The sequence below is a fragment of the Temnothorax nylanderi genome, unplaced genomic scaffold, assembly GCF_030848795.1.
Source record: "Temnothorax nylanderi isolate EJ_2023f unplaced genomic scaffold, tnyl_v1.0 TNYL_tig0018_pilon, whole genome shotgun sequence".
In the NCBI taxonomy this organism is placed as follows: Eukaryota; Metazoa; Arthropoda; class Insecta; order Hymenoptera; family Formicidae; genus Temnothorax; species Temnothorax nylanderi.
This window is the reverse complement of record NW_027249080.1, coordinates 1,794,140-1,822,046: the sequence shown is the minus strand read 5'-3', so window position 1 is coordinate 1,822,046 and position 27,907 is coordinate 1,794,140. Positions and strand designations below refer to the sequence as shown.

Here is a 27,907-nt window from a genome sequence, read left to right as displayed (position 1 = left end):
AATCCAAGTTTTGTTTGTTTTACGAACCATAGTTTTTAGCCGGGAGGAATTTCAAGACGGAAAACAGGGAAGTAATGGCAGCACCACGAGTATAAGAAACTGAGATCGGGTAAAAGGTTCAAGAGCGTACTCAAGACGAGGTGAGGGGAGAGGGATGAGATGGAGCGCGATTCAACAGAAGTTTCAAAGAGAAGCGATGACGAAGTGAGAAGGCAAACTCGGGTGCTGAAAGTCGGGGTTCCGAGGGAAATTTTCAAAGGTCACTTTCGGGAAACGCGAGGAATCGCAGGACATCTCTTTTTTTCACTTTGCCACTGTGCTTAAAATTCTCATTGAACTTTATAAACTCGCCAAATCCATTAGTTGGAATTTTGCCAGGTTTAAAATAATGCGCCGAAAAATTATAGCGGAAAATAGCGACGGTACATCACTTATTATTCCTATCAAATAATGTGAGAGAGAGAATAAGATCCTATTATATAAAAGATTTTTGAAAAAAATACATCAGATATTTCGCTAGCCTGCCAATTGATTAATGGATTAATCTTTTTATCTTCTTTTTTTTTCGTTTAAATATACGCAGTCATTAGAACGGGCTCATTAAGGCAATGATGTGCTTCATCTTCGTAACGAATCAGGTTTTTTTCCGTGTTAGATGGAGTCCTAGCTTGATTCGAACGCGCGCAACGCATCGCCGCGGAATCGGAATTTCCTTTCACTGTAGATGAAAACCTGTTACACGGGCTTTTTTTCGTAGTCACGCCTTTACGACATTACGCAATCGTCATCGGCAGCGACAATTTCAGAAAGGTGTTAAAAATCTGTGGGCCATGCACCAGTTAATGCGTGTCGGTTGATACGGAAATCCGTCAAGCATGTAGAACGCATTTGCTTATCGCCGATCGCGTCTGGCCGAACAGGTGAACTAGCTACTTAGGTTACTTTCAAACGTGACCGTTCTGCATTAAACTATCAGCTTTCTGCCATGGATCACCGAGTACCGAGCTTATTATCTCATTACAATCTCTTTTTCGTTCTCACGTGGGTATATGAATTTTTGTAACTGATTTTTGTGGAACGAAACAAAAATCCTGTCTCACGATATTAAAAAGACTCGAGTTATATATAAACCTGGATCGAAAATCAAAAAGCAGTTCTCGTTAATCTAATCACGTTCTCGAACAATTATCTATTACAGAATACGAGGCACCTGCCTACCCCATTTTGCTTATTATTAATTATCTCGATGCTGCCTCCTGCGCGATAAGCACTCGCGAGGAAGTACTAAGAAACCCCCCGAAGCCAGTTGAGCGCATCGACGCATACCGCATATGCATTCCAAGCTTAATTATACGTCGCAAAACACCGCGTCCACTTTTACGGTCGATAATTCGCCCCGTGTTAACGCGTTTCTGTCTCTTACGACGTGCCGGATCGTTACAGGCATCGCGCGCAGCCCCCCTCTGCCTTTATCCGCGCCCTCGGCGTAATCAATCCGACGTAACTAACGAAGTTTCATGGCGCGATACATTGGCTTCGAGATTAACGCCGCAGCCAGCCGCGCGTATCGTACGTTGCAATGCGCATCAGACAGACACCCCTCCCGCGTCTCCTCTTTTGATCTTATACGTTAAATACGCCAAAGGCGTCTGCGTTAACTGTGTTAGGTAGGTACGCGACCACGTAGGTACGTGTGTAGTGTAGGTAGGCGTTATCACCTACGTGAACACGCGAGCACGCATAAGCGCGCGGCCACAGGCGCCATATGCTCTCGCAGCAACCGTAGATAAATGCAGGCGCGAACCGCGCGAATGCCAATATTTATGTAAGCACACACGCGCGTGCATCGCACACGCACGATAAATGTTGTTACTCTACGAAGGGGGTCGTTCGTCCGTGACGTTTACGACCGAACGAAATCCCCGCGCGATGCACCGTGATTTCATTCGCGCGCGAGCGCGTTGTGTTCCAAGCCGAAAGTTCTTCCTGGGAGAAATACAATACCCCGGAGTATTCCCGGTGTCATGATTTTCGTTTAACTATGTCGGCGAGCTTTTCCGATTATTGTCCCGATATTGCTGCAGCGAGTCGAGGGTGCTATTGATTATCGACAAATTTTTGAGAAGCAATACTTTAAGATAATATAATTAGATTAGATAATATAGTTTTAGTCGCTGAACTTAATTAAAAAGCATACATCTGAATCAAGCCTACGTCGCAATGATTAAGTTTCTGTAGAACAAGATTACCCAGAGGGCTTGCTTAATCATAATTTAGATGTCTACGGAGAGAAATTCGCGTTGTACCTACTAAAGAGACTCGCAGACTCGTAATTATTTTGCGTATAACAATATGACAACAATACTGCATCTCCGAAAAGATTCATAACACTTGCATTACGCGCCAAAAGTTTTTATGCTATACTTTTTCCGAAGATAAATGAAATAGCTTTTTTCCCGTTTGATCGCAATTGTTGAGTTACTTTGGGTGCGATCAAACGGAATTTAAGGAATTGTATTGCGGTCGGATTCTTTTAAAATCATCTATATTTCTACAACATTATACAAAGATAGCTGCTGTTGAGAGAAAGATTTATTTGGTCCAAAATGATTGAAATCGATTTGTAAAACCGTCTTTATTCAGCGATTTTGGCGAGCCCTAGATTTGGCTGTCAGTCCCGTCAATTTTTACATCTTGCAACGCATGCTCGTAAAGCGTAAACGTTCTTTTCTTTTTGGTAGCGCGTATATCTTATCGGAAATAAAATGGATCGCGGCCAAGCGCGATGCGCATACAGAGAGTTGCCGAGGAAAAATCATGGCGTTCGTTTCGTCTTCATGACGACGCGGGGGATCTAAATTGTAGGATGTAGCACGTGCATTAATGAAATTACACCGAGTACTACCCGAGAAATTTCCTTATCGGAATATACGAAATAAGAACAATTGTACTTTTATTCGCGTTGCGCGAATAAAATATGATGCGAACGCGAAATGGAATTGATTAAATGAATGCGGGGGAAACATCTCGCCGGTATCTTGGAAAAATATCAACGCGACATCGCGTTACGTACGCGGCGTTAGGATGGCGATGGCAAATTTTAATTTACCAGGAAGCGGAGGCCACACACCTGGAAACGGAGCACAATGGTGCATTGTCCGCGCGCGAGCGTCGGGTTTGATCACGGATGTGCCCGCCTTTGTCAATTTCCATAGTTCGATTCTGAGCTATCTACGGCGTGCTCGCCCACGGTCTGGGTCGTGTATACGTCGATGCATCTGGTAGAACACGTCCCGTCGCATCCGGCCTACATTGCCGTACGTGCGGCGCGCGTCCAAGGAAATGCGAGCCACTAAATAGCCGCGGATCTTACGTAACGCTAATGCAGTGGCGATCGCTGTCACGCGACTCCCTCCTTGGAGTGATTTACTCGCGACGTGCAATGAAAAAAATTCGCGTTCCCGTTGATCTTTGTGTGTGAGCTCGACTTTGATAATTATCTTACTTCAAAGCACCTAAACAAACATATGAGATTTGCATCACATGTAACATGTAACACAATATAATGCAATAATATAATATTTGTCTGTTTTATATTATATTACATCTTACGTGGCGACTGAATCCTAATGTTAAACAGAAAATCTCTAAGCGTTCATAACCGTTGGTTGTACCCGGTAAAAGAGAGACAATTAAAGCGATTGAGTGAACTGCGAAATAACTTGTCCGAATGTTGCCTTCATTAAGAGAGTCGCAGGACAACCTGTTTACGCGCTCACGAATTACATTCACACGAATTCAGGCACACAGTGGCCTGAAAAAGAAACTCGAGGACATTGCCGAAGATTCGTCGACCGTCGCCCTGTAATAACGGTACGCGTATACATTCCACATGCATACACGTCTTTCACCATTCGATACGATAAAATCAGAACAATGCGCGGTGATAAGAATTAGTCATGCGTGTTAACCGAAGCTACTTTTAAATAAGTACGAGTTGATAAGAATAGAACCGATATTAGCGATTTTTCGTGCACATGTAGCGAGAACGATAGACCTTTCTAACATTCGAAATATGACTAGAGCACGAAAAATATTTTTCTGAAACTAAGTGGCAAAAATTTAATGCGCCCCGTGAAGAAAGCTTGCGATTTTCGCAACACCTCACAGCAATACGTACAAAATGTTCTATCACATTTGCTGAAATATCACAGAATGAAACTTCGGAGAAGTTTCGAGACAACAACCGTTTCGACAACAACGTCAATAACAAGTCCGCACGGAATTCGCGAGAAAAGTTCTCTTAATTCGCTTTCAAGTTTTGCGATTCAGAGTATACGCATGTATAGTACTCGTATGTATAGTATCAGGTGCTGCAGCTTGCAGCTCTCCCACAGGTTACCCGAAAAGTTTCAAGGGGGACCTAGGGTCTGATTTTCTCGACGAGTTCATTCGAGATAGACATGAATTGTTGCGAAAAACGGAATAGGGAGAACTTAGCGTTACGCGAACGAAGCCGTAGGATCGCGCGTAAGAGACGTCTAAGGGGTGGAGAATCCCACCCTACGCACTGGTATATAACATCTCGATCGATATCAACGGTAGCTTTGTCCGTGGCTCTTTCTTTTAAGAGTCTCGTCGGATAGACGAGTCGACTTCCTTTCTCGCCAAGTGCGACAAAGATAAGATACCGACGACGAGCATCTTGAAGAGCGCGTCGATGAATCCGAGATCGAAATCGCCTCGAGATAGTCGTCGATCGAGAACCCGAAATGAATCCGTGTACCTCGAGCGAAGCAATCGCAAACAGGCATATCGCTTCGCATCTGAGGGGGAATTTCGCGCGAAAGGAATTTCAGTCGATCGAACGCTCGATAAAAAAGATATTTATTTAGCATAAAGGAGCGATCGAAACAAAAAAACCTTTGCTTTATTGTAAAAAAAACGACGGGATTTTTCGGCAGCGCGCGAAGACGGTCATGAGGAAAAAAGAAGTTGGACGAGCCGTGTCATATAGGCACGCACACACGTACATTTCATTTGAAAGCATCAAAAGCAACGTGAGAACATAAGTCACGTTCCATGCGATTATCACACTCGGCTCGAAAGTGTTTCGAGCGGTAATCCGTACGTAACGTTATAGCAGGCTATCGGTGAAATACAATCGCAGGGTATTAATTACGCACCGGCGCGAGTTTTTATTTCTTCTTTTTTTTTTATACGAGTCGACTCAGCGAAAAACAGACGAGTGCGATAAAACGAATTCCAACCGTACGATTGCGACGTGCATGCGTCACCGGCGCAACGTTTTCGCCGAAGAGGTGGCGAGAGGTGAATTATCGTTGATCCAGATCCCCTGATCCCATTGCGAATTCATCTTTGCGCAATCGCGCGAGATTCTCTGGACGCTAGTAAAAATAATTAGTTGGCCGCGACATCGGTGGATATAATAAAAAGCGAGTCTACCGAGCGTCGTATATCCTAACCGCTAACGGATGAGAAATTTCCCATGGTCCCACGGAAGGGTTGATATTATCTCCCATTGTGCGAAAACTCGAGTGCGTCCAAAGAAGGAAATAACGCCGATCGAGATTATTAAAACGTCGGATCAATTGTATCAATAAATCGAATGGAGATACGAGGCCGATGTATTGAAAACTCGGAGGCTCGAGTGATTAATCGAACGTCTCTTTCCTCCTTTTTTAACCGACCGCGAGGAGACGTAAACATGTGTAACGCGCGCTATCGCATGAGCGAATATCTGCCGAGACGAGAATGCGAGCTCTCTTATCAAAATCAATAGGGTGACGACGACGACGACGACGACGACGAAGAGGCACATCAATGTTTTTGTTGTGACTCGAAAGCGGCGTAGCACGATCCAAAACAGATCGCGAATTCCGCGAGCTACGTATAACGTTGCGATAGTATTGATAGTAAGACGATATAACCGGCGGACCAACCAACCGCGAGACTACTATGTCAAACTGATAGAATTATTGTAGCTGATAAAACTTTGTATTTCAATGGCATTTATTGCGATTTCTCAAGAACGCGAGACAATTAGGCATTATCGGAATTTGCCGGCTTTGCTTCAGTTTCGCGTGTATTTTATAAAACAATTATTTTCGTGGTTAATTATATTGGAACGTGCTGACGACTACGTGACATGTATACGAATCCAACGCTGGATAAGATCCTAAGTAGACGTAGCGGATAACCTTGACGAAATTTATCTCTACGAAGCAACTTGCGCGATTATTGCAACGTTTAATTATTAGATTACATATATGAATTCCATTTACAAAAGATATATCAATGGCGTATAATTAAGAACGATAATACATACGCGCGCGCGAATATACGATAATGCACGATAATATACGATAATTCGAATTAGAACTATCGCGTCAACTTTTAATCCAAATTAACGATCTGTCACAAATAGAGATATCAATTTTATTTTATCAAGTTAGACATCTTTTCTAACGGGAAGGACAAATTCAATATCTCATTCTGTGGTTCCATTTAAAGCCACACTTTGTCAAATGAAATTCACCAAATTACGTCCGCGTGGAGCCAATTCTTATCGAATGCTAAGCACCTTCGAACTGTCACGAGAGAGAGGAGAGAGATAGAGAGAGAGGGAGAGAGAAAGAATGACGTCGGTTCGCAGGGGAGAGAGCGAGGGGCGAGGGGCGAGAGAGGAGCGAAGCGGGAGTTGATAGCGTACCAGCTGTGCGCAGAACGGGAGGTTAGGTTAGGAATGGCGTTTGGGGGTCGCGGGGTCGCGGGGTCAACCCCGCGGGATCGAACGGAGCCGAAGCGAAGGCGCGATCGCGGAGCAACGGGAAGCGCGTGACGCATGCACGCAGCACGCAGCACGCAGCACGCAGCACGCAGCACGCAGCACGCAGCACGTAGCACCGCACGGAGAGATGCGCGAGATAGACAGGCTACAGGGGCTACAGGCACTCACCTCGTTGAAGGCCATCTTCTTCGCTATGCTTCCGGACTCGCGGCTGCTTCCGGCGCCTCCTTGCCCCACCGCTCCAATGGAAGAGTATCCTCGTAGGAAGCTGCCGGGCTAGTAGTCCCAGCAGCAGTAGCAGCAGCAGCAGTAACAGCTGATTCCACCGGGCGTCCAGAGGGGATGGTCCTCCAGGGGAGGGCGACAGCGCATCGAGGTCGCCGACGGCACTCGCGACGCGACGTCGACAACGACGACGGGAACGACGGGAACGTGGACGGCGACGTGAACGACGATAACACTCGCGGCGACCGACCCGTCTGACAAACGACCTCCGCGACACACATACGTCACGGGAGAGGAGCGATCGCGATCACCTTCTTGCGAGGGGAATCCCCACGAGATCACCCGCACCTCTCGCTCGTTTATATATTTCTCTTCTCTTCTCTCTCCCGTCTCCCGTCTACCGTCTTCTCTTTTCTCTCTTCTTTTTCAACGGCTTCTCGTTCACTCGTCGTTCGCGGCGCGCCGCGCTGCCGATCCGCCGATCTGCCAGGGGGATCGCGGCCGATTTGGCATTCCTCAGGTGGGCACCGTTCGCGAGGAGCGCCTTCCTGGAGCAGTGGAGCTGCGACGGAGCACGGTTAAGGCAGGCGCGGGATGGTCTCGCTGCGCGGGCGGGCAGGGGATCGCAGAGGACGACGACGACGACGACGACGACGACGACGACGACGACGATGACGACGACGGCGACAGGACGGGGACGGGAACACTACACGAGACGAGACGACACGTTACGGGGAGCACGGGAACGGACACCGACGCGTTCACCCGACGTTACCGCGGCGCGTGGCGACGTTGACGTCAACCGCGGGACGGGATGCGCGCAACCACGACGACCGTCGCACCGACCGCACGATCGTCCGCGATCGTTTTTCGGCACTGCTCTTTTTATCCTTCTCCCCTTTTTCCTCCTCGCGCGTATTTATATCCACGGCAGAGGTATCCGCAAACAGACGGGCGCCATCTTGCTTTCTGGCAATCGCCAGCGGAACGGACCGGAATGGCGCGACGCGCGACACGGCGGGACGGGCGGACGGACGGACGGACGGACGGAGTACGGACACTACAGACGCGCGGCACAGCTGGCCGCTCAGGCCGCTGCGCGCTGGCGGCGTGAACCGTGAACCGCGTGAACGTGAACGGGCCGGGGGCCGGCAGCGCTGCCCAGTGCTGCCACTGCTGCCGCGCGCGGTAGCCGAGTCCAGCTGAACCGGCGAAACGCTCCGGAATCGGACCGGCCGATCACGCGCGTTCGAATATGCGCGCGCGCGACTCCGATCATCGACGCGTTAATGACTTTCAGGCCGCTTCAGGCGTGCGGATCTGCGGTCGAGTCAATTATGCCGCAAATGCGCTTTGCAATACACTTTGATATGTCAATTATTGCATTTTTTGTCACGTCTCAATACTTACTTTGTTATGCCGTGCGACTCAATTCTTTTAATTCGGCTTGTTATTGACAGCATTCAATTTAGACTACTAATTTTAGGCTACTTTTTATCTGTACTTTCACTACATATATCTGTTTAAATTTTTTCTTGATTTCTTCTTTCGTTCTTTTTAAATTTTATTTTTTCCTTTTTTTGCAATTTTTTTCCATATTATATTATAAATTTAGCTTCAAACTATTGTATAATATGTACATACGTAGTCTTATATCTTTTGAATATGTTTCCACTAGTTTCATCGTATTTTATGGCATATCTAATCGTAGCGATAGATAAGCATCTGGTAAAAATAAAATAGCATGTATCAAAAGATATAAAACTGTTTAATTATCTTTCGAGCAATGCATAAAAAACGTAATAGTAGAGGGTTCGATTAGAGCAAAGCTGTGCAAAGTTTGATAATCACATTAAATTAATTATCGATCGTTCGTGTAAAATACATTCGACGGAACGTGAAAGAGAGAAGGCACCGGAGATATAATTCGTTTTCTTACAATTAGATGTAAACACCTGTAAAAATTTATTTCATAAAGCGCTAAATATTTCGAGAACGTAACGGCTCAAGTATTCCATGACATATTTTGTTCTTTAATTTTTGGTTTCTCATAGTAAATCATTTCGGAACAAAACCGAGGATTCGAATCCGCGGTTATCCGTTGGAAATATTCGTGAACACAGCTACGTAGTTCAATATCCACGTTTTGTACACACAGAGAGCGCCAGTGGACGGATTCTCCACTAAAAACGCGGGCAGAGAGAAGCCCGAGGCCGGTATTCATAGTCGAATCTTATATTTAAGACCATCTTAAGTACGATCTTAAGATGTTATGAACCAATCACAGAGCCGTATTAACATCTTAAGACATTACTTAAGACAGTCTTGAAATAAGATCTGACTATGAATACGGACCCGGTCTTTTTCGTGGGACCGTCGAAAGTGGTCGAAAGCCCCTGTTACACTACCGCCAATACATCCATTTTCGAAATTAGTATTGCGTAGCCACGTTCATTTTCCGACACTGCCGATAAAACATCATTTTGGTGCGCGTCCGCGCTACATCTGCAAATATATTGGTGTTATACATATAACACTACTACATTTGCAGATATTAGCAAGGATAAAATACAATCACGGAATTAAAATCATGCTTTTCTACATTCACTATTCTTAAAAACTTTAACTTTTTCCACTTTATACATTGCACAGCTTTGCTTAAAAATCTTGTTGTCTACTCGAGACTCTCTGAAGGATTCTTAAAATCTTAATTATCTCGTTAATAAAATCATTTCCGTTTTTTTTTTTAGTTGAGCGTCGACATATGTGGAAATTTAAAAACGAGAAGGACGAGAAGATTATATGTATAAAATTCCCGGCGAAGGTTGTATAAAAGATGTAGCTAATATTTTTGTAGCGACTATGACAGATTATTAGTCAAAATAAACCCCGAAATAAGCCCTAGTATCGAAATAAACACGTTACACACGTTACCTACGTTAGTTTTAAACAATGGACCTCGCTGCATTTTCAATGCATGTCGACACAAACGATTAAAATTGTTGAAATAAACGATAGAAAAAATGGTCTCGATAACGTTTGTATTTTTAATATCCTAATATTTACTCTAGCATTTTTTAAATACTAGATACTCACCCGATATTCATGCGCATTTTGAAGCAAGCTCGCTCCCTCGTTCGCGATCGCGACAAGCAAAGTGAGAACGCCAAACCCGCGATCGTTCTCTTTAATCGCACTTAACTCTTAATTGATTATTAATTCCGGCGCTTAACGAGAGGTTCGAGCCATTTATTGAAGCGTCTTCCCGCGCGATTCACTTACTCGGAGTAGAAATCGAAACGGCAAGAGACGCGAATTCCAAGGTTATATCTCACTGCGACACGCGGCACGATTCTCTTAAGATTCGGATGTATCGCGCTTCGAAACATTTATTTCTCATGCAAAATTCACTCACCGATCACGGCGTACTGCACGGAGACCCGCCAAATCATAGCCGGGAGGGTGATACGTACGGTGTCGTCGGTGTCCAACACGGCATTCGGCGTTCATTTCACCCAGCGACGGCATTTCGTACTCGTTGCACTCGACACGAGAAAGAACGGAATATTCGGCTTACGTTCAGCTTGCAACACACACGGTCCGTAACCGGATTTCTTTTCGTTCGCGAGAAAGAAATTACACGAGCGACAACGTCTCGCACCGTCGCGGTCGTTGAACGCGTCACGTATTATTTGCGCCGCTTGCGCGTTGCGCGCGCCCCTGCCGCCGCGCCGCCGTACGGTCGGGAGAGAGGTCGACGCGATTGGCTCGCGAGTCGAGCCCCCGAATCCGGCCAATTACGTTCCGCCGCTCCGAGCCGCCGACTCGGCGGCGCAGGCGCAGGCAGCGGCATACCAGACGCCATATGTACTAGGCGCGACCGTTGAACGTTGAAACAGCGTACCTTCGAAGTCAGCGTGCGATCGATCGTTCTTGTCGGTGAGCGGCCTTGCTGCTTGTTTTCTTCGATGTTCGGAGTACCGTTACCTGCGGGAATCATTCGGTCATTCTCCCGGTAAATTTCGGACAGTTGTGAAGTGTTTCGTGCGCCGTGCTCCGTGCTCCGTGCTCCGTGCTGTGGGTGCTGTGTTTTTCGGAACGCGCGCGCTTTTTCCTGCGATTGGCACTCCTGCTCCTCGTTTTGCGGAAATAATACGCGCTCAAGAATTCGTAATGTATCAAGTGTCTGTCGGACAGTGTCGGAATGAATGTGTCGTGTGATGTGAATCGCTCGAGACGGAGACGTCGAGGCGAAGTACGGCAATTGTGATCACGTGATTTGCAGTTTCGTACGTTGTGCATTCGCGAGCGATATCTATTCGTATCTATTCGTTAGGTGTCGCGAGGGCGCAGCTTGCAGCCGGTTGGAGCGCGTATTGGAGCGTCGGTTCTGGATTTAACTTGTACGTCGAAGCCAGCAGCCAGTCGAAGCATCGTGATTTAAAGATGGCCGCCAGTTAGTTGACTAGTTGAGTGTTGAATAGTGCGCAACTGGACTGAACTGGAAGGTGTGGATTTGGATATCGTTCGTCTCGTCTCTCGCAACGGTGAATTCGCGTCAACTCGCATCCAAGACGGTAGGGCCGGCTCTCGGCGAAAAATCCAGCGAGATCGCGGCTGCATCCGGTAGTGGAAAGACGGTCGGGCGGGTCGGGCTCGGGGAGATGGGCCGGTCGCGTTCCCGATCGAAATCGCCGAGCAGACGGCGTCACAAGAGCAAGCACTCGCGCAAGCGGTCCAAGTCGCGCGAGAAGCACTCCAACAACAAGTACTCGGAGAAGCCGAAGGAGCGTAGCTCCAAGTCCAGGTGCGTGTCTTTTTCGAGAGGCGAGTTCCACGCGCCGCTCCGCAGCTCGCACGTCGAAAGATCTCGATCTTGCTGCACGTGCGGCCATCTTGTCGCACGTCGCACGTCGCACCCCGTGTTCGTGACGATGGCAAAATAAATAAAAACATTGCAGATCCGCGAACTGTCGCGTATCTTCCTGTCGTGCCGTAAACTTTCGGACGTTCAATTTAACGATTAATCCAGGTTTTAGATACTAACGCTGCTCGTTTGGCCATTTGTTTAGAAAACGATCCCACTCTGCGACGTCTAGCACTGGCTCGGATGCATCGGACGACGTGCATATCGTCAGTCACAAGAAACGCTCATACAGAGACAGGGATCGAAAGATGGACGAGGTGGAAAGGCTAGCGGAAATGGAGCGGCAAAGGTATGCTCGTTAGACGATAATGTTGACGATGTTCCCCTTGATAATCTGCATTAGGATTGGAAAAGAACAAGATTATTGATGTATCAATACGTTTCCCAAGCTTTTTTCTCTTCTCTTATGTTGCTTTTCCTCTCTCCTGCGTATCAAGTGGAACATGTGTATTTATTTTGCATAATCCAAATTTTTGTTATACGCTGTTTTTTTTATAATTATGTTGTCAGGAAAAAGAAAGAATTAATGAACAAAATCTTCACCACGAGCACGGTCGGGTAAGAATGTGTAATTATTTCATGGTGGTGGTTTATCTATTCAAAGCTCTTCAGAGTTTACTGTAATACGTTTTTGCAAAAAGAAACATGCTTGATGTACGCAAGTATTAAATCTTTCGATAACATCTTTTTTTATCTCTGCCACATTCTGTAAATTTCAATCGTTTATTCAAATAATTATCATAGATTCTGAGAGAATTACAACTTTTAAAGTTTAATTAAGATTTGGCATGCTATTAACTTCACTTTTGTACAAGAAAATGATTCTGAAACAGAGCTCTGGAAGAAGATCGCTGCTTATCTGTCTGCAGACGTCAACGCGAGGTGGAACAAAAGATGGTGGAGGAGGAAGCCGCCAAACGTATAGAAGAACTTGTACAGAAGAGGGTAGAAGAGGAGCTTGAGAAACGTAAAGAGGAAATTGATGCGGAGGTGCAAAGGCGGGTGGAAGAAGCCAAGAGGGCTATGGAGCGTCAAATGATGGAGGAGATGGAATGGAGACAAGCAAAACTACGTGAGGAGGAGAAACGAAGAGAGGTAAGATCTATCCATAGAAATATTGGTCAGTGATAGCCCAAGCGCTGTTGTGATCAACAGGAAATAAATCTAGTATTCTTTTAGTGACTGTTTCAAAATTGAACCATACGTAGAAATGTATTTCTCCAAAGAATAACCGTAGTTGATATTATTTATATTATCGCGTATAAATTTCAAAGGTACTATTATGTCACAGATTTGTAGAATATCAAGTCTATAGTAATTGATGAAGACATTCAGAAAATATATTGAAGCGTTATTGTAATTGTTAGGCCGGACCAAGTGCAATTTGTGGATCTTTTTGAATATTTCAATTTTGATGTCTTAAAACTACAGGATTTGCAAATTGTACTGTCCCTAGGAAAAGATGCGAGATTGAGCTTGTAAAGTCAATTCTGTTAGTTCTAATTTATGATCACAGCGTTTGGGCTAGAAGCATTGTGGTTCGCGATTGTATCATAAGAGATTAAGCGAAGAAACCACACTGCTTTGACTTCTCAACATCCACTGAGGTCGCGTTGTTGAGAAGCTGTACTTTATATTATTATGAAAGAAATGCTGCTACATAGGCGCATGTATCGGTTATTTATGATCAAATTGTACCATGTATATATATTTATATATCTCTGTACAACATTATAACCTTTTTCATCACACGATATCTGAATTGACATTCGTGTCAACAATTCTAGAAATTGTGCTTAAACTGCTCTGATTTGTCTGGATCAGCAGTCTTCACTCGCAGTTTCTAAAATTGTTGTGTATGTTGGCGAGTCCACCTGTATCAGGCTTCTTATAAACTTACTCGAGCTAGTTTAAAAAAAGAAAATGTTCGCGTGTGTGACTGTCCACGTTATCACATCACACAGTCTTTAAGAGAGCAGAAAAGAGAAGATATTATCGAAAAAGTAACAATCCCAAACTTTGTAATTTATTGAACAAGAGAAGCTTTCCTTGAGTCTGAAATAAAGTTATTTTTATATGAAACCATAGGAAAGTAATATTCTTCCCTGAGAGCAGTTGTTACTGTCAGTTGAATCACTAGTAGTGATATATTATACGTTACTGATGCTGCATAAAACATCTATGTCAAGCACCATAAATAAGAAGAATAAGTTTACGATTCGCTATTAATTTTTAGACTTTTTTTATTTAATTATGTTCATATAATTAGAGTTACGACGTGTACGCAGATATACAGAAATGTATGAAAAAGTATCATTTTTCAATATGACTTATTCTTACATCATTATATCTTGCTTACAAAAAAAATATTTTAATTATATTTCTATCGAATATAAGTATACTATCTTTTGAATTCAAGAGAATTGATGCAATAATGCCCAATTAATTTCTGCGATATCATTAGATTCTTTAATTTTAATTTTTAATTTTGTCTAATAGTTATTACTTAGAAATACTGAATTATAGTAAAGCATCCTATTACTTAATTTGCGTATTAGGAAAATCTAATAGATTTGTCACAAACTTTCTTTTTATTTTGTTTCGTTGACTAGGACTTTATTTGCTACTACATTTTTATGTCCCATGCACAATTATTTACTTTCACCTTTGAAAAGTCAAAACTCACTCGTCGACTGGACAACGATCCTGATTACAAATTTATTCGAGATTATACTCTCATTGCTTTGCACATTGGGTTTGCATCAAATATGTTATATCTCTACAAGTTTGGGAAAAAGTTTATTCGAAAGGGAGAAGTAGAGACTTTAAGGGGACAGAATTAGAATCCCATAGCGACAAAGCACGACCTAGCGATATATAGGTCACCTTCCTTACTGACTACCAACAGAAGATGCCGGTTTTTTACTCACTGCTGAATGATTCTCGATGAAGAAGGCATCCCCTACGTGGTGGCGTGAGCTTCATTCAGGTATTATCCAATTTATATATTCATAATTCATTTTATACCGATATTTTTATCATCGTTCTTTATTTCAACACTTTGTACCAGAGAGACCATATGCTAGGGTTCATTTTATAGATTCGCTAAACATTATTACCATAGGACACAACGAATTTCCATCGACAGGTCGGGCGGATGGCAACAACCATTCATATGAATGGTACCATAGGGTATTAGTTTCTGAATTATTATATACAGACCTCATTTAGAAATCTCGTCTACTTATAGATATAATGTTACAAATAACATTACACAGACACACACACACACACACACTTATCACATTGAGTTTTTATTATGCACTTATCAGAACGTTGCAGTATCGCGTTTAGGAAAGGGAAAATTGCAATTTCATGTACGTTCTTGCATGCACACTAATTTGTATAAAGTTGTAAGAAATTAATTTTTTCTCGTATTTAAGCAACATCCTAAATCATTGTATTTTCCTTTGGACAGTCTGAAAACAGAGAAACAGCATTCGCTGGGATCTAAAAGGAATACATTTGACACAAAAAGAAGGAACTATGTTTAGACAAACAAAACACACGTCTTCTGTCACTCTTTGTGATTATCTCTCTTGATAAGCCATCCTTTTTTCGAAATCCGATCTAAAAATTTCATACATCCCAAACTTTCCTGCATAAAGGTTCTTAGGATGTGTAACACTAGGCTGTTGACATAGCAGCACTATGATTTCGAACGATGTAACAACAGATGGTGATCAACAACATCATTGCTTTGTGTAAACCTATTTTATTGTCATTGTAGGAGGAAGAGCGGAAGAAGCGTGAGGAACTAGAGAGGATTATGGAGGAGAACAACAGAAAGATAGAGGAGGCTCAGAAGAAATTGGTAGGTTGTCAATATTAATATAATTTACGAAATGTGCGTGCGAGGTAATATGCGATTAATGCATGTTTAACCTCAGGCTGAGGAAAGATTGGCCATGGTTGAAGAACAACGGTTAATGGAAGAAGAAAGGCAAAAGATGAGGAAGGAACATGAAAAACGTGTTAAGGAGGAGCAAAAGAGGATCTTAGGCAAGAATAATTCAAGGCCTAAGTTATCCTTTACGCTAAAATCGGTTACGTAAGTTTAGTATTTGTATTGTTTCATGCAGTTTACATGTGATATGTACACGAAATCTTGTCAGTTTTCGTACTTGATTCGCGAGAACAGTTATTACAGACTGTATCTGTGTAGGTATATGGTATACCTATATAGGTACATAGATAAGTGCAGTAACATAAGATACGAAGCTCACCCTAATGTATTCAAAGCGATTGTTGAAATCAACAAGATCGAATTTTATTTAATTGTGATGACGATGGAATACATCAAAATTAAATAATCAGTTCTTATCTTGTGAGATTTTAACACACATACAGATGGGATTTCATGTTACGTGAGATTATGCTAACATCAGTATGAGCGAATATAAATTTTTAATATACAAAATTATTGTAATAATCATTAGTACTTTTAACTTATCAAACAACTTTGATTTTATACATCATACTTTTTCGTGTATTTGATTCGTTCTATCTGACATAGGCATATTCTGACCCATTTAGATGTGTTCCATGATTTATATATATGCGATTTGTACGTCGTAGGTATTATCCTCGCGATATAAAAATCGACTTTATTTCAGTGAGATAAATCACATATATCACGTCAGATCATGTTGCAATAATAACAAATTGTTTATACTGTTAAATTGGCCGAATGACATTTATTATGGGAAATATGATTCCTCTTTTTCTAACAGTTGTTTTTTTTTATGAACAACTTTAGAATAAGTTAACGTATGTTAACAATGATTTTTTTGAAAGTACTGTAAAAACCGGATAGCTATTTTACAATTATGTTATAACACTTTACACTATTTAAATAATCTACCATTATTTCGATCTGATACGGAATATGTTTATTCTACAAAACGGTAAAATGGAACGATATGTTTTACGATTAAAAATCAAATTAAATAACATAATAATCTTAAAAATTACAAAACTGAGTGATTTTGTACGTGAATAATGAATGTGGAGCCATGGAGCGTGACATAATCCTATCTACGTTAACCGTGTAATGATGTGTACGCATTGTTCCGTAAAAAGAAAAACATTTTGTCTATATAGGATTGTATACCTACAACATTGTTACTTGTATCATAAACACGTTTTTAATAAATTACTGCTCTACGATTATTTTCCCACTTCATCGCGCGCTATGCAGGATCTAGTATTGAGAAAGGAGAACACAAATGTGCTTTTTTATACACGTAAGATGGCGACTTGCAACTTTGTTTATATGCTAATACGAAATTGCTTGCATTACCGAGCAAATTATGATCGAGATTGAAACAGTTCTTTGCAAAATAGACTTTCTGACAGATGAATTTCGGCGATGTCACTTTAGATAGTCGTGTTACGTCAGAAATGTCACGATGATTTCGTAACGAATAAACCCTTGCCACGAATACCGAGACTCGTGCCTTGTCCCAAAATATTGATGCCGCAAAATGGATTGCGTTGCTTGTAAATACATTCGAATCTTCCGTAGGATGCTTTTTTATTTTTACGCCGATCTAATACCACTAAAGATTATAACGTATATAATATGATTTTTTTATATAATATATATTTTTATTTCTCTAATCAGCATACCTTTCATTGCATCTTCGATGACTTCCGGATAGAGCTTCGCGGTGACTTTGCTGCTTGGTGGATGTAATCGTGGATTGGTATTTATTTCCAACAGCCATACCGAAAAATCATCGGCCACTACGAAATCAGCACCGTACAATTGAAAGCTGTTCTTACGATTCACCATATTATCCTGCGACGCCAGAAGTGCTCCTATTAGGTTTTGCTTTATTCCCGGCCTGATTGTCGTTTCCCAAGCCAACTCTTGACCGCGCGATCTAAATCAGTAATTAATTGATTAAATAGTTTTTAAGTTCTAAGTAAGAGAAAGTGTGACAAGTACTGAAGATAATCCCTGAAGTCTTGAAGATTCCAATGACGTTGCTCAGGTAAGTCGGAATTACATGTTGGTAATTTTCGGTACTTGAGCTGTACCGTCGTGTTGCACAAGTGAATGGACTCGTGAAAATTACCGAGGGTGAAATCTTTCGAAGCAAATCGTATTAAAATATCCCTAGTCAAGGCAACTTAAGTTATTAAAAGTTATTAAGTTATTAAATTTGTAGCATAAATTAATAAGATCAAGAAAAATGATAAATATACTTGTACATCCACACGACGAGAGGTTGTGTACTAGTTATCAGAAACCATTGCCTGATATCTATTTTTGTCTTATGAACAAGCAGTGGTCGTTCTGTAAATTATGATTGCAAATGTGACTAATAATGAATAATACCGCTTAAAACATCTTATTCTATATCCTACATCGCGTTAAATGCAAATGATACCTATGTATTTCTGCACGACATACGCAACACTTTCTTTCGCTGCTTGATTCACCTTGGCGAGAATATCAACCAAAGAACTTTGTAGAACAATTCCGCGTCCTGAACTATCGTCGCCTGGCTTTAAAATCCATATATTTCTTATACCATCGATCTTATTTTGCGGTCGGTACTTCATCATTGTTCTTACTATATCGCGCACAGATGCTACAAGCTCCTACAAAATTCTTTAATTACAGTGTCCTTTTTCTTCAAATTTTTGTATATCAGAATATACTATTAGAAAAAGGAAACTACAATGTTTATACGTACATCTATGTCAACTTTATCGGTTTCTTTCAATAAAACACGCTTGTATATTATATCGTGATACCAATCTAAAAATTGGTGCCAAGCAGAAAGAGGTGTATCCTCATAATCTGTACGGTCTATGTCCTCATGTATTTGAATACTAAAAATATTTCGTATCAGTATTTATATAATGCACTGTTTTACAATGCGAATAATATTGTTTACAACCTTATATATTCTATACAGCGTTCCAAGGCGAAGGAAATTGCATTTACGGGGATTGTTCCATTTAGGGACCAGGTGTTCTTCGGTCCTACCAAATTGGCGAGCAACGAGAACCATTTTAAAGTTCCGAAACACGCAGTGATGTAATAATCCTGTATGAACTCCTCCATTTGTGCTGACTATTCAAATTAATGTAAGGTATATATTAATATTTTAATATTATAATTCTCTCTCTCTCTCTCTCTCTCTCTCTCTCTCTCACACACACACACACACACACATATGCACACACACATATAATATATACGTATACTTGATTGAAATTGTAGCATCGAGGAAACTGTATGTTTGATACACCGGCTTCGTAAAACCAATAGGCTTTTTCCAAATTGTTACACATGTCAACCTAAATATTTCGCTAACTTAAAATTAAAATATACTTTGCAATGCACACATTTAAGAATAAAATTACCTTGGACGTAAAATAGCTACCAGCGAATTTGTTCACTGTAGTCTTGTCGTCCGTTCTTATAATAGGTCTCTTGTTCGTATACCATATAAAATCCGCAGGAATCCGGAGCAATTTTTCTATTTGCTGTAAACCATCTAAAAAAAAGACATTGACTTTCGAATTGATTTAATAACGATCATAAATAGAAATAAAAGAATACGCGAACCTTCGTACGCATTAGGAGCGATTGATATCATTTTCCTAATAGCTCTTTTCTCGATCCAGCCTCTATCCGTCAACGGTTTCCTCAGAGCCGGAAACGTACCGCAAATCACGTAACATTTGTGCTCGTTTACGGCTTTCGTCAAAATTTTTAGTAGAAGATTTATTCTGGCTTCGTCATTTGTTACCAATTTTAAATAATCCGTCAATATTATGTTTCCGTCTTCTCGATCGCTCTCTTTGTCCTCTGCTCCTAACAATTCTTCGAGATCTTCGCGATTGCAACAGATTTCGGCATCCGCGGTTTTAATCGTCTCGGCCGCGCATTGCGAATTAATTTCCAACTTTGGAACCGTTAAAATCAATCGCACATCTTTTTCTCCGTTGCTTGCATTTTTTGGGCAAATCTACGAGTTTATGAAGCGACGATGCGCTAACAGTAAAGTAGGTAAATCACGGAAATATGTAATAGATACATCCGTAATGAATTCTTTCGATGCCTGCCTACCTGCCAACCTTCGAAATGTTTCTTGATCGTGCAATTTTTCGAGGATAAAGTTATCTGCCATTTAGATCGACTGTCTGCGCAAACTACCGAAGTGTCACTGTCGCAATGCATTTTTTATGTTTAAATTCTGAAGTTGTAAAAATTATGCTTTTAGATTTTTAGTTTTTATTCAAATGTTCTTTTACATGCACGCGAAATTTGGTTTTCGGACTTGACAATTTACTGCTTCCGTTTTGCTCTTATCGATTATCGTGTGACTCGATGACCTACATTCATATTACGCGAATCCTTTCTCACGACCAACAAGCGTCATCGCGATCGAAGATATATTGTGTATTCGCAAATTTGTACAAGCTTTCTTAAAGAGATTCGTGTTTCATTCGATTAAAATTTTCCATTTGTCCTTGTGATACCTATATCTGTTCAATGTCTTCTTTGACTCAGCTAAATATTTTTATATCGCAGGATTTTGAAAGACTGGCTTTTGAATCTCACCTTGATGCTTCGGGATCAAACAAATAATTTTGACAAATAATTTTTTTTCTCGTTCTTTGCATTCTTTTAATTGAGAATGCTTAAAATCTTAGTATTTAATCTTTTGAAAAGTCCTTGGAAAAGTCTCTCTTCGTCATTTTTATTTATTCTCTGTTTATACTTTTTTTTCTTTACTGATTATACTTTTGATTCTTTACTACGTGCATTTATTTCTTATAACGTGTATCTTTCTTCTTGCATTATCTTCCAAAATCGAATGCATTAACATTGACAAAAGCTTTACTTGTTCATGGGAATATCTCAGCATTCTCAGACTGGAAATTTTGCGAGTAATATAAATTTAAATTTAAATTGTTGGAATCGGAATTGTAGTGAAGTTATCTTGATTGTTTAATAAACTTTTTTTTCTTTCGATAAAACTCTATATGTTATAAAATTATTTTTCGTATTGATGGAAGTAAAACGACTTTCAGCGGTATAATTGTAACATTTATTAGTTGTATACATATATCACTTGTAGATAGAATTGAAGAATTAATCAACAGTAAAGAGAAAAGTGACGAGCAACGAGTGACTGACAGGCTTTTCGATTATTTGGTCAGGCTCAAACCGACAGCATACATATCGGAGATGTCTGTTAGAATTTTATTTTTTTTATGCGTTTGTTTTTTCGGGAAGCTGCGGCTCTTGCTCTTCGTTGTCGACACGGGAGTGACTTTCGGTGTTGACGTAAGTAGGGATGGCAGTGGCGGTACTTCCGGCCGGATAGTCACGTTTCTTTTGTACTTTTTTACGGCGTCTCGCATCGCAGATTTGATGATCTGATAAAGAAACAGGGGAAAAAGGACTTTTCGCTAAGGATTTAGTGACAAAGAATTTGTATGAATATTAACCTTATCTTCATTTTTTCTCGACGATTTCTCAGATTTGGGCGCCATATTCGTCGATTGTTCCTGAAGAGCCATAATCTTTGAGATCAACGTTTGTCTCGGAGATGTATCCAGTTTGCTGCCCGCAGTACTGGTGACCGTGCGTAACTTTCGTGCCGGTTTATGCGAAGATTTTTTCCCGTTATTCGAAGATTTAGTGTGATTCTACATAATAGAGTATACATTAATAGCAAACTGAATAATCATCGATTTTCGAGATGGCAACGCTTCTTCTAAATTATAATTACCTGGACGTTAGTTTTGGATGGAGTTGGTGACTTTGTCTTGATAATAGATGTTGCACATGCTGAAGTACTCTTTGTCACGGTTTCCGCTTTCTCATCGGAAATGGATGCCTTCGAAGGCTTTGCCGGTGCAGTCGCCGGAAGTGCTGGTCTCGACTTGGGCGAATCTGTATTATAATAAGAGTACAACTCTTGATCGAGCTGGATCTCCAGTTCCTCGATGAGATCGACGATCACTGGCCCGATGTTACTATGTACCATCGACTTCTTTTTCGTCTGACGATAGATAAATCAAACATTGTCGATACTCGATCCAACTGGCACGTCGTTAGATTATTTCTTATCTTTGTCTAACTTACCATTGGAGACCTTGCGACTAGGCTGGATTTGGAATCCTGATACAGACTTGATTTCTTTTCACAGGTTGTGATACGAGTACCCTGAAGTGAAAGAGCTGCGCCTAAATACGGCTGGCAGTTCGGCATTCTCTGCTTATATGCTAACTCAAAATCTCCAGTATCTGCATTTTTATCTTCTCGAAAGTCTACCACGACTGTACCAGCGAAAATACAATTTTTGCCATAATTGTGTAATAATATGGAAGATAGTAATGATAAATTGTTAATTACCTTTAATGGTATCTTCCATCACTTGTCGACACAATCGCGTAGTAACACTAGTGGAGTAGCTCATGTCTGGATGACTGTTGATCTCGATCAGCCATACGGAAAAATCTTCCATGACCATAAAGTCGGCGCCGTACAGTTCGAAACTATTCTTTCGTCGGTCCATGGCCTCTTGACTGGCCAATAACGAGCCCACAAGACCTTGTTTCATTCCCGGGTATATCAGATCGTCCCATGCATCACTGTGACCCTGAGATCTGAAGAATTTTTATGAGAATTATGTTTTTGGCACATTGCTTTATTAGAAACAAAACATGCATAAATAGTATTTATAATTACATAAGTATTTATAATTACATAGGAATTTTAAAGAAATACACGAGTGATTCTTTATATATGATGTGACGTAAATCATACTTGAGGAATTCCTTGAATGTCGTGGCGTCCCACATATTGTCCGCGGGTAGAGCAGAGTCCCTGTCGCCACAGTTATTGTATTTGCATTGAATCGCGTGATTGCACAGGTGAATCGACTCGTGGAAGTCATCCAGACTAAACTTTTGCGAGCAAAAACGAAGGTAGCTTTCTCTGTAAACAAGTAATAAGCTCGAAGTCTTTCTGCCTTGACTAGCTATTTTATTAGCGATAATTAAATGCAGATAGCACTGTGTTGTGTGTGTACTGTCTGGATATTTATATCCGCAAGTTTGTGATTGCTGGGGAACAGGATCGCGCGTTTTGATGTCAGCGAGGCATAAATTGATTATTATTCTACTTTTGAAACTATTATTATTTCTTGGCCGAGTCTCGGCTTAATTGTTCTGGCGTGAGCGATGTTATGAAATGTCGTGACTTAAAACAAAACATCCTTGATATATTTGCGTACCTATACATCCAGAGAGTTAAAGGTTGAGCGCACGTCAAGATGAACCATTGACGTATGTCGAATTTTGTATTGTGAATCAGTAATGGCCGTTCTAGGAGATATAATGAGATTATTTTTTTAACCAAACCGAAATAAAAACAAACACCTGTGTTAATCAGCTAGCGTTTTCCGTTAATTATTAATCTGAAAGTTTACCGATATATTTCTGCACGACATATCGCGTGTCCGGTTTGCCTGTTGGATTTACTTTCGCTACTACGTCCTCCAGCTTGTTCATCAGAACAATACCGCGTCCCCGGCTCTTGTTCCCAGGTTTCAAGATCCACATGTTCATTATGCCGTCCATATCTATCTGTGGCCAATACTTCCTCATCTTCTTTAATATATGCTTCGAAGCTAGGACATATTTCTGTTGACAAGCACGACATATTTTCAAGTGGTAAAAAATACGCTTATAAGTGAAGAAGGGAAGATTGTGTTTGTAGATATCTCACGTTGAAGGGCACGTTGGTGCGAACAAAGAGAGCTTGACCGCGAATAATCTGGTAGTACCAGGTGATAAATTGGTCCCACTGGTGAGACCAAACCCTCTCAGCCTCCTGATCAATGTCCTCGTGCGATTGGGCGCTAATATAGTCGCTACATCTCTTAATTGCGAAGTCGAGAGCCTTGAGAGGCACCGTGCCGGTTGGTGAACGCACGGCGTCTTCGTCTTCGGCGTTGACCTTGTCCACCAACCATTTCAAGAGACTCAGACAACCTGTGAGTCTAATGAAACATCTCTTTTATTATCAGCAATTATATTTAAGTATATTAAACGTTCCTGCGATCGGCCATGTAATGTACAATTAATACAATTTCCTTTTTTTTTAAGGCAACTCAAAGGCTCTCACCGAAAGTCCTCGACGAAAGCGTGCATCTGATCGCCCTGACATATGTTGTAGCAACGCGGAAACAAAGTGTTAGCCACTCCAGCTTCATAATACCAGTGCATTTGCCTGACGCTTGAACACAAGCCCACCTGAATAATTGATTTTCGAAGAAGTACATGCAGCTTTACTCCTAACGATTCGTCGTCACGCTCGTGAGAAGCGTGCACTCTAGTCAATCTCGCTACATCTTATCTAAACATCTTTATGCTTTACAAAAGCAATTTTATAAAAGTCAGGCTCGCCAAGTTCGAAAAAAATTATTCACAATTAGTCTCTTGCGACGAAATAATTGTTCCGCATTATGCGGGAACTGAAAATTTATATTTATGAAAGTTACAGGTATTTGATGCACCGACGATACCTTGGATGTAAAGCCAGCTCGACAATATCGATTGAACACAGTAGTTTTGTTATCTTGGGCAGGCCATCCGGGCCAGTCGGACCCAGTGTTCCACAGAAAGTCGACGGTGTGATTGGTGAGCATCTTTGATATCAATAGACGTTCGCTTTGCTGAGCCTTCAGATCGCCGATACCAGCCAGTAAATATACCGGGCTGGAATCGACGCCGACATGCTGATCGCCTGAAATCATTGTTATCTTCGAAAACGTAAAGTACAAATTGCAACGTAGAAGAATGCTACATTTTATCCATATCTATATATAAAAAAAAGCAGAGTGATACATTGGAGTAATTATGAAGTTGGTACGCGTGATTTATTACCGCCACTGTTTTTGCGATAAAATTTCTCACACCATCCTCGTTTCAACATGCAATCGCGAATGACCCGTGACTTGCCGTAAATCATAAAAGTATGATGGGCAGCTATAGAGTCCTTCACGGTTTGCTTGATACGCAAGAATCGTTCGTGAAGGGTCGGTTCTAAAGGCAGTTCTAAAGACGGTTCGGTTTTATTTTCCGGGCAGTTTGGTTTCTCTTTAAAGAAAATTACGAGCGATATACGATTATAATATATACAAGTTATATGCACACTTAAGTAATTATGAATATTTCAAACCTTGGAGAGATTTGGTATCACAATTTGTTGCATCCGTCTTTGTCACCACTTCCTCTCCGGGATTTTCATCTTCGTTCTCGATATTTTCTTTTTTGTCCTTCTTATCCTCGCTTGAACTTTCCAGATTTGAAGAGAATTCATCCTTGGCATTCATGTAGCGGGTCTGAGAACCGCAAAGCTTTTCCGCGCAAATGCGTTTCGTTAATTTTCATATGTTCTTCATCGCTCCGATAGATTTCAGCAAGAAGCGTGCTCGAAGGAAACGCCGTTATTTTAATCTGAAACTATTTGAATATGCTTTAATTAAATCGGATCTGAAGATTACTGCTATAATATACATATTATTACTAAAAATTATCTTAATATTTAATGCAGAACATAATTCCCGGAAACAGAACTTGAGGCGAACGACGCGAGAGTGAAGAACGTATTTTCGATAAAACTTAGTTGCATATGACGAAATTCACTGCGCCACTTCTGATACCTGTTGAATCCTCGATGCTCTCCAGATGATGAAAACATCCTTCGCAGATACCAAAGAGTAAATGTATTCGCGCAAAACCGATTAACAACCGTGGCTTCGGAGGATCAAGTGGAGAACCAACGCGACGGACTATTCGGACGAAGATGAAAAACATGCCCGGATGGAAGTGGAGGCAAGACTGAACGACGAGGACGTGGACAAATGCGAGTCAGGTGGTAGAATCTGATATTTCGCAGGCGCGCGCCCCAGGGGTGTTTTAAGGCGCCCCTTGTAGAAGCAATAAGATTGCGCTGATAGTTCTGATACCCCGCCGCGTTATCGACGAAATCGTTTAATGGAACCTCTCTTGTTTCTCCCTCGAGTCATTAAAAAGGAGCCCATCAGCCCAGATTAATCCGGGAAAAGTTCGATTCATAAGAAACTTTTCTATATCTTCGTTGCGCTATCTTATATTGCGGTAAACAAAATCTTCATAAAATTGCTTCGTTCATTCTTTTTTTTTGTTTGTAAAACAATGGTCCTAATGTACCAAAGATTAATTGTTATTTAAGGGCAGTTTCGACGAAAGTGGAAGACAATTCCCGAAGATGGTTCTAGATAAGACATACTCTCGAGTATCTTATCTTCTAATTGTTACGTTGAGGATACACACGATGAACAAGTATCAGGTAAAACGGTTGCGTTAACCTGGGCAATGAGGGAAAACGAAACGTTCCTGGACACGTGAGGCGCGCGGGTGGTGGTTGAGCGCAACGAAGAGCGTACCAGGCACTTCCGCATACCCCCGCGGCACGACCCCTGTACGACGTTCGTTGGAATATAGGCGAGAGAGGAAGTCAAAGCAATCACGTGGTTAATGAGACCACACTCTATTCCTCGACTTTGCATGTACTCTGACCCACTTACACGGCTGCATGATCCTCATGGTCGCGTGGAGAAGTCGCGGCAGGTGGTAGCCTGATGAATCGTTCGCTCGGCCTGGTATTGCTAATTACGGAGAGGGACGAGGGGGGGGGGGGGATAAGCTTTCGATCTCTCTTTGATAACCAGTCTATTTTCGGCAACGGCCGAATTTCGTCTGGCGTCGAATGATGCCAAATTCGGCGTTGATCGCGTGCGAGATAAGGGGACACGCGCGCGCAGCGTTGAGCTTTAATGATACTCCGAGATTTTGAGGGATTTGTTTAACGAAATATTAATAGAATGGAGAAACGCGATTGATCCGCGTGACTGACATGTCTCTGTCGCTGACAGACGGAGAACAGCGAAAGATGAAGTTGGCGTCGTTGGCGATTCCGAGAAGCGCGATGATAATCGAGAATGAAAATATGTATATTTATACACATACGAATAAATTTCTATAAAATAATTCCCGTAAAATAATGATGTTATATATACGCGAAAGAAAGAGAGAATAAGTCAGAAGTTACTGAAAATTTGAAAGTTTCATGTATGTCGTATCGTTACATAGATCTTTATTACCTAAACTTTTTTTCTATAATTTCTTTCAAATTTTACGACCTTATGCCACCGAGATACTATCTGTCTGTTTCTTATTTAACTTGCAAGTATTATATTTGTACCGAGCGAATGTCAAGGTTGCGCGACCTTTAGCGATCGGTAGCAAAAATGTCCCGTTCTCCAAGAATTTTATTCGCGTGTCTTTCGCTTGTCCTTTAGAAATAAATCGTAATAAAATTCTGCAGCATTAATTTCTAATACATTTTCTACTACAGCTATTATATTCTTATTTTTCTTAATTGCACACCTCTCCCCGCACGAGAAATTAACGAGGAGAGCCTCGGTAGGAGTTAATTATCAACGAGCGTATTGATTCGTTTATTTGAATATATTGTGTTCGTTGGAGTTAAAGTATTTTTCTTCAAACGAGGCTAAAATTACGAATATAGAAGCCAAGCACAAAAAATGCATTAAAGAATTACAGAACTCCGTGTTCAATTATCTGCCAGCGTGGTGTCGATCAGTTGCGGCAGTTCCCATTGAGTATAATAGTGTCCTTTAATTCTCGCCGTGCATTCTTCGTGCTTGTCTTTTATACTTATTATAATTTCAGCCTCGTTCTTCAAGGTTAACTCCTGCGAATATAATTAGAGGAATTAAATTAACGGCAATTAAACAATCGGGTAACTCTATTGGACATCCTCGATTTCACATATG

At 41.4% G+C, this 27,907-nt stretch overlaps 4 protein-coding genes across 10 annotated transcripts in view; 1 reads left to right on the top strand and 3 right to left on the bottom strand.

Annotated features, from left to right (window-relative positions):
- Gckiii (Germinal centre kinase III) overlaps positions 1-8,155 on the bottom strand; it is an 86,549-nt gene extending 78,394 nt beyond the window's left edge. Inside the window, exon 1 of the mRNA XM_071699495.1 lies at positions 6,980-8,155. Coding sequence (XP_071555596.1) covers positions 6,980-6,994 — 15 coding nt within the window. The 5' untranslated portion in view covers positions 6,995-8,155. The remainder of the gene's footprint in view (positions 1-6,979) is intronic.
- A 3,139-nt stretch (positions 8,156-11,294) lies between these two features.
- Positions 11,295-17,178, top strand: Arglu1 (Arginine and glutamate rich 1). 4 transcript variants are annotated; one of them, XM_071699498.1, is made up of 6 exons: positions 11,295-11,843; positions 12,109-12,252; positions 12,474-12,521; positions 12,797-13,058; positions 15,754-15,837; positions 15,914-17,178. In XM_071699498.1, exons 1-6 carry the CDS (start codon positions 11,701-11,703, stop codon positions 16,076-16,078), a joined length of 846 nt encoding a protein of 281 aa, XP_071555599.1. In that variant the 5' UTR covers positions 11,295-11,700; the 3' UTR covers positions 16,079-17,178. The 4 variants fall into 4 exon arrangements, with proteins under 4 accessions (XP_071555599.1, XP_071555600.1, XP_071555601.1 ...); XM_071699499.1 differs by having other exon boundaries at positions 11,301-11,843; positions 12,833-13,058; XM_071699500.1 differs by lacking the exon at positions 12,474-12,521 and having other exon boundaries at positions 11,304-11,843.
- A 143-nt stretch (positions 17,179-17,321) lies between these two features.
- On the bottom strand, positions 17,322-20,226 carry LOC139768754 (tubulin glycylase 3A-like). The gene is made up of 11 exons (XM_071699277.1): positions 20,116-20,226; positions 19,612-20,014; positions 19,407-19,540; positions 19,248-19,340; positions 18,938-19,113; positions 18,731-18,869; positions 18,422-18,635; positions 18,237-18,327; positions 17,977-18,147; positions 17,655-17,911; positions 17,322-17,584 (listed from the first exon to the last, which is right to left on the bottom strand). The coding sequence occupies exons 1-11, from the start codon at positions 20,224-20,226 to the stop codon at positions 17,430-17,432; spliced, it is 1,944 nt and encodes a 647-aa protein (XP_071555378.1). The 3' UTR covers positions 17,322-17,429.
- An 851-nt stretch (positions 20,227-21,077) lies between these two features.
- LOC139768862 (tubulin glycylase 3A) lies at positions 21,078-25,929 on the bottom strand. 4 transcript variants are annotated; one of them, XM_071699484.1, is made up of 14 exons: positions 25,730-25,929; positions 25,246-25,529; positions 24,951-25,163; positions 24,590-24,810; positions 24,190-24,317; positions 23,791-24,064; positions 23,492-23,705; positions 23,297-23,387; positions 22,828-22,998; positions 22,414-22,667; positions 22,144-22,337; positions 21,788-22,060; positions 21,504-21,704; positions 21,078-21,431 (listed from the first exon to the last, which is right to left on the bottom strand). In XM_071699484.1, the coding sequence occupies exons 2-14, from the start codon at positions 25,397-25,399 to the stop codon at positions 21,201-21,203; spliced, it is 2,619 nt and encodes an 872-aa protein (XP_071555585.1). In that variant the 5' UTR covers positions 25,400-25,529; positions 25,730-25,929; the 3' UTR covers positions 21,078-21,200. The 4 variants fall into 4 exon arrangements, with proteins under 4 accessions (XP_071555585.1, XP_071555587.1, XP_071555586.1 ...); XM_071699486.1 differs by having other exon boundaries at positions 25,026-25,163; XM_071699485.1 differs by having other exon boundaries at positions 25,246-25,523.
- Positions 25,930-27,907: the final 1,978 nt, after the last annotated feature.